A 7,500-nucleotide genomic window follows, 5' to 3' on the forward strand; every position below is an offset into this window, starting at 1 on the left:
GGGAGATTTTTTTTAACCTTTTTAAAGTGAAATGCATGAATCTGGTGCACTTTGAGAGAAAAATTAAGAGGCTGAATCTGAGAAATTTTGTGTGAACAAATAATTTGGATACACTGGGTCAGATGAATTAGAAGCTATTGAAGGACACATGGATTTTCCATACAAATATTAATATAAAATCAAATATTATGGAGGGTCCTCTGGGTTGGGCTTGAAGCTCTTTTTCTTTTACGGGACATATTGCTCTGTAATATAATGAATGCATTTAAATTCAGTGAGAGGAACGAAGCAGAAGAACTCTGTTGTCCAGCTACTGTATCTTTTTTTCCACAGACGAGGCTGAAATAGGCTATAGACTATACACAGTGCATGGGCAACTGAGGGCAGCCCCATTTCCAATTGTTTTTAAATAAACTCAATACACACTGTGCATGGATGTGAACGTGACATGATCCGATTCGGATTACCTCCCAGATGAACTGATTACATTTTTAGGCTATTAATTATCTAGACCAAAAAATTGTATTCTTTTTTTTTGTATGTTAACTCACATTTGCATAATATGATGTTAATATCAAACACAGAAACAAAAAAAAATAAAAATATAAATGTTTTTTTTTTTTTTGATGGGGGCCCCCCTGGCGGTCGGGGGCCCTAAGCGACCGCTTAGTTCGCTTATGCCTCGGGCCGGCTCTGACTCTCATGCATTCATCATACTTTTCTCTGCGCTGTCCTAGCTGATAGAAAGGTTGTGTTGCCACAGTGATGTGGAGTCTTAAACTATTCTAGCTTTGCAGAGCACTTCTTTCTGTTCAGCTAAATATCCCCATAGAACTGCACTGCTTTTATTATCGCCACCAGTTAAATCTCGGTTTGCTTCTGCTCGTTTAACTCTCCCGCGTGCATGCCGTAGTCGCACGCGGTGCGGTACGGTCGCGCGCGCAAAGCCGCAGACACAGAGCAGCTGATAGAGAAACGCTTGGGGACACATGCTTTTTACCGCAAATCGCGGCCTTTCGCGCAGTTATGACCATGCACAACACACACATCGCGCTTGCTATTACATTAATTGTGCAGCACGAAAAAAAAAAAAAAAAAAAAAATTAAATTAATTTAATTTTTTTTTTTTTTTTTTTTTTTTTTTGGGGGGGGGGTCGGTTGGTAGTCAAGGCGGGAGGCTGGCGTTGCTAAGGCGGCCGCCTTAGCTATAAAGCGCTGGGGGAAACACTGAAATACATACACACTCATACACACACTCACACATACACACACAGACACACAAACTCACACACTCACACAGACACACAAACAAACTCACACAGACACACACATACACAAACTCACACAGACACACACAGACATCACAAACTCACACACTCACACACAGACACACAAACTCACACACTCACACATACACACACAAACTCACACACTCACACATACACACATACACACACAAACTCACACACTCACACATACACACACAAACTCACACACTCACACATACACACACAAACTCACACATACACACACAAACTCACACACTCATACACACACAGACACACAAACTCACACACTCACACATACACACACAAACTCACACACTCACACATACACTAGCTATCACTAAAGAGCCATGGCTGGGCACTGAGACCTGCATCTCAAATTATTACATATTCCTCCTTGGAGACTTTAAGCTATTTACATTTCAACTTTATCTCTTTGCCTTTTCATCTCACCGAAACAAACAAACAAGCAAACAAACAAACGTCTTCAATTTGACTCAAATATCGTAGGCAGGATTAATAATTAGGTCAATGCTACGAAAATTTAGGCAGACAGACAGACAGACAGACAGACAGACAGACAGACAGGCAGGCAGGCAGACAGACAGACAGACAGACAGACAGACAGACAGACAGACAGACAGACAGACAGGCAGACAGACAGACAGACAGACGCATAGACAGACAGACAGATACACACAGACAGACAGGCAGACAGACACACAGACAGACACACAGACACACAGACAGACAGGCAGGCAGACAGGCAGACAGACAGACAGGCAGACAGACAGACAGACAGACACACACAGGCAGACAGACATTAGTGGATCTTGTCTTCTGCAGTAAATACAAGTAATAAGTATAATATTTAAAAGTTCCTCTTAGCACCTTTAAAGGCCCAAAACAGAAATAGTTCTCTAATATCTTCTAACCAATCATATCCTCTCTCCTCTCCACAGGCACACCTGATTGGCCGAGCATCACCCTAAGCCCCTCCCCCCCTCTGTGACCGGATCACATGACGAGGAAACACACACATTTCCTGTTTCAACATCAGTTCAATGGTGTTTGTGTACGTTTGATTTTTATTCACCCCTGACGTCCATTCCAACCAATAGCAGAAGCCGAAAGAAGCTAAACCCCGCCCCCTTTTCCAGAATCCCTACGTTCTGATTGGTTCAAAATGGATCGAGGACATTTAGGGGGCTAAAAATGGAGGGTTTTTTTTCTAACGGACTTAACGGACTACAAACATGGCGGATGAAGTCATGTGACTGCTATTGGTCGCTGGATGTCGTTGGACAGTTCATGACGACAGCGTTTTGGTCGTTTTTTTTGTCAAAAGGTTTTTTTTTTCTGTTTTTTAATTTTTAATTTTTTTTTTCGCCACTTTTTATTTTTATTTTTATTTTTTCCTGCTCTGGAATTTGTCTAAATTTTTTTTTATTTTACGGGGAAAAATTTAAAAAGAAAATCCCGTAAAAAAAAAAGTAAAAATAAAAAAATTTAAATAAATAAATGAAAAATACTGTGGATGGATAGATGGATGGATGGAGGGAGGACGGACGGACGGACCAATCAAATCGCTCCGTTTGGACTGATGAAGATTTTTTCTCCTCTTCCTCTGTGTGTGTGTAGCTGTACTGTACTCTGTGTGTGTGTGTGTGTGTGTGTGTGTGTGTGTGTGTGTACATACTGTATAGAGGAGTTATTTTAAAGAGCCTGTGTGATTCGGTGGGACTCTGTATGATGATTCTTACTCGTTGTTTTTTTTTTTTTTTTTTTGTCGCGTAGCTTTTTTCTTCTTCTGTTGTTTTTTCTACTGTTGTTGAAATCTGATATTAAACCTGTAGCTGGTGGAAACGGCGCACACATTCCGAGTCATTTATTTAAGTGTGTGTGTGTGTGTCACTCTGTGTCTGTCTGTGTGTGTGTTTGTGTCTCTCTCTGTCTGACTGTCTGTGTGTGTGTCTCTCTCTGTTTGTCTGTCTGTCTGTGTGTGTTTGTGTCTGTCTGTCTGTCTGTTTTCTCTCTGTCTGTCTTTGAGTGTGTGTGTGTGTGTGTGTGTGTGTGTGTGTGTCTCTCTCTCTCTGTCTGTCTGTCTGTCTTTGTGTGTGTGTGTGTCACTCTGTGTTTGTCTGTCTGTCTTTGTGTGTATGTGTGTGTCACTCTGTGTGTGTCTCTCTGTCTGTCTTTGTGTGTGTGTGTGTGTCTCTCTCTCTCTGTCTGTCTGTCTTTGTGTGTGTGTGTGTGTGTGTCTCTCTCTCTCTGTCTGTCTGTCTTTGTGTGTGTGTGTGTGTGTGTGTGTGTCTCTCTCTCTCTGTCTGTCTATCTGTGTAGCTAAGGTGTTTCATAGTACTAAGAGGAACTTTTTAAATATTTCTGAAACAGTCTCATTTTTCCTCTGATGATCATAAATTACATGTAACAGCAAACGAGACCATCAGTGCAAAGAATGCTATTTTTATATAGTTTTTCTTAATGCCTTTGTCATGGGTATACGCTCACCCAGGAACAACAGCTGGCGTAGTAAAAACACTACCGCTTTAGTCCAAAGGGGGGCGCTAGAATTAACACACACTGAAAGTTCCTCTGAGCAGCTTTTAAGATTGTTACAGAGAATATAACGTTTAGAAATTTCTTGAGTTTTTTTCTCTCCCTCATTAATACAACAATAATCAACAATATAAAGTAAGAACATTTATTGAAATCGTCCTATTTCCAATTTTTTTTCGGAAATGGAGAATGTCTTCATCCAAAATGTTCCTGCCCTGCGTTCCGAATCGCATACTTTCTACTATATAGTTTGGTAGAAAAAAGATTTAGGATGTCCCGATTCTTATGGCCAGATTTAGGATGGTTAGAAGTACCCGGATGTCCTACTTCATGCGGCCAAGATTGTTAGTGTTGAAAACTGCATCCTATTTGGGGCGATTCTGACCCATAATCCTGTGCGAACCTTAAGTGACGTCACATCAACGAAGCCTCCACATGAAAACAAACGGGGATGCGACGGATATAAAAGCAAGAGGCAAGATCAAGGCGCAATGTTATGATGAAATAAGAGAGTAAAGTATGTCCCAATTGTAGCATACTGCATCCTAACTAGATTCTTTTTATGATCAAATGTAGTATGTAGAATAGAAAAAAGAAAGAGGAGATTTGGAACGCAGGGTCGTTCTTGTCCATTGGAGGAAATTAAATATTATTGAGTCGTTCACTGTGTGTCCACGAGGTGGCGCCAACGCTCGTTAATCTTTTAGTTTAATTATAGAAACGACATTTGGTACAGAATGTGCAGGAAACCTTGTAGTTTAAATGTAATTCTTGGTATTGAATAATTCTATCATCATAAATCAAATTATTGTGAGGAACCTGGAACCAAACATTAAAGGGGCAGTGTGTAAGTTCTAGAATGCAACACTCCCTGGGTAACCCCACCCCTTTAGAATAATAACAGAAGCTACAGTGGCCTTCAAGGACAAGAACAATTCTAAATTTTAAACAATGCACCTGATGACATTCCAACTATGACACTTTCAAGATGGCGGCACTAGGCCTTGGTCCAAAATATGCAGAAATATGAACATATATGAGACCCTTTCTAAGGGGAAAAAAAATAATAAAAAAATAATTTCAGCTATTATGCACTAAATTAAATGTACTTATGGATATTATAATTACTTTCTACAAAATCTGCTAGGAAATAAAACCCAAAATTCTACACACTGCAGGTTTAAGACTAGAATATGTTTGTAAACCAAACTGTGGGCCCTGCTGCTGTAAACAACAACAACAGTGAAACAGTAACTTTTCAGGAAGCTTTCTAACTTCAAACAGTGTTCCAGGGATCTACATTTTCCCTGTGAGGAAAGTTTGTTTATTCAGTTATGAGAATAAACCTTAGAAAATGTTTCACTTCTCTGACACACACAAAGTTACACACTGCACCTTTTTAAAGTCCAGAACAATCGGAGATCCCTAAAATGTCTTAAAACAGAATTGTATATACTGACGCATAAAAAACTCTGGAAGGAGGTGAAGTTAATTAATTTAACTTTTCACACACAAACACACACACTCCCACACACACACACACACACACACACACAAACACACACACACCCTCCCACACACACAAACACACACACACACACACAAACACACACACACCCTCCCACACACACACACACACACACACAAACAAACACACACACACACACCCTCCCACACACACACACAAACCCTCCCTCACACACACACACCCACCCACACAAACACACACACCCTGACACACACACACACAAACACACACACCCTCCCACACACAAACAAACACACACCCTCCCTCACACACACACCCACACCCACCCACACACAAACACACACCCACACACACACACACACCCTCCCACACACACACACCCACACCCACACACACAAACACACACACACCCTCCCACCCATCCATACCCAAAGCCATAATATTTTTGACAAATAAGTAATTCAGTAGGAACAGGAAGGTGATAAAACAATAGTAACTATGAACACATTTTTTTTAAATAAAATTAAAAGTAAAACAAAGAGATAAAATAAATAAAAGCCCTTCTTGGTGGCTAATTTTTTCATTTCATTTAACTTTTATTTATCCTCGAGAGACCAATTGAGGGGTTGACCCTCATTCTCAATGACGTCGAGTTCAAAGCAAATTCCAAGGAAAAACAACAATACATACACAATATTCAATGCAAATACATCAAATACACAACAACAGGTGAAGAGAAGAAAAAAAAAATAAAAAAAATAAAACACATTTATGATACATTTCGATAAACCCACCTGCCGCCCTATAGGCTAATAAAGCAGCAGTGGCTTTTTCTCCCTGGTGGAGACGAGACGGTGTGGATCCTCTGGCAGCTTCTGAAGTCTTCCTGCATCCACACTATTCACACTTTACTTTAGTATTACCATGTAAACACCTGGTCAATGATCAAATTCCTTCGTGATTTTTCTCTACTTATGACATCTATTGCAGCATGTCCGTCCTGGGAGAGGGATCCCTTACTCTGTCCACTCTCCCTGAGATTTATTCAATTTTTTTTTAATCCCGGTAAAGGGTTTTTTACTGGGAGTTTTTTCTCAGCCGAGCTAAGGGTGTAAGGGCAGATCGATAGATAGATAGATAAAGAGAGAGATAGAGAGAGAGAGAGAGAGAGAGAGAGAGAGAGAGACAGGGAGAGAGATAGATAGATAGATAGATAGATAGATAGATAGATAGATAGATAGATAGATAGATAGATAGATAGATAGATAGATAAGGGCAGGGTGTCATATTGTATCATATTTTATCATATTGTATGAAATATAAAGCCCACTGAGACACATGTATCTCTTGCAGTGTGTGTGTTTGGCCACAGGGAGGCGCCGCTGCACCGTCACATGTCTGAAGGATTACTTCACTCAAATCTCAATAAATAATTTTTATGTTTTTATGTAACGGAACAAAATAAAATCTCCTTCTGACTACAGTGGAAGAGGAATTATTATTATTATTATTATTATTATTATTATTATTATTGTTATTATTATTATTATTATATATAAAAAATAATGATTTTAAAATTACTATTTTATCTATTTAAATAAAAATAAATTATTTTTTTAAATATTTTTTAAAGGTTTTCATTTTGTAAACAATTATTTGCTTAAAGGTGCAGTGTGTAATATGACATCATCAAGAAAGTTCTAGAAAGTTCTAGAATGCAACGCTCCCTGGGTAACCCCGACACCTTTTGAATAATAACAGAAGCTAAAGTGGCCTTCAAGGACAAGAGCAATTCTAAATTTTAAACAATGCACCTGATGACATTCCAAAAACATGGATACCTCCATAAGACTTGCCTGCTCAATGTACAAAATGTAATATTAATATTTGTAATTCTCCGCTCAGGAGGATAATTCAGATTATTGGCAGAGGTGATTTTACACCAATGAGGACATATTTATGAATGAGGATATTGATTTTAGCTAATACATTACTTAAAATGTTACACAGTGTCCCTTTAAGGGTAATAATACAAATGAGATTTAAGATAAATTAAGTTGGATTAATTAAATTAAATTCAAAGCAAAACTGAAAAGGTGGGTCTTGTCCTTGGCATTAAAAATATAAACTTGATTTTACACACACACACACACACACAGAGACACA

The 7,500-nt window shown here is 39.0% G+C and overlaps 1 protein-coding gene across 1 annotated transcript in view; it reads left to right on the forward strand.

The window, feature by feature from the left end:
- The window catches only part of znf609a (zinc finger protein 609a), a gene marked incomplete at its 3' end in the record, with an annotated part of 26,196 nt that extends 23,938 nt beyond the window's left edge, over positions 1 to 2,258 (forward strand). Inside the window, 1 exon segment of the mRNA XM_080028453.1 lies at positions 2,249 to 2,258. Within this exon segment, the coding sequence (XP_079884579.1) occupies positions 2,249 to 2,258 (10 nt within the window).
- Positions 2,259 to 7,500: the final 5,242 nt, after the last annotated feature.

Source organism: Ammodytes marinus (assembly GCF_949987685.1).
Source record: "Ammodytes marinus genome assembly, chromosome: 5".
Taxonomy (NCBI): Eukaryota; Metazoa; Chordata; class Actinopteri; order Uranoscopiformes; family Ammodytidae; genus Ammodytes; species Ammodytes marinus.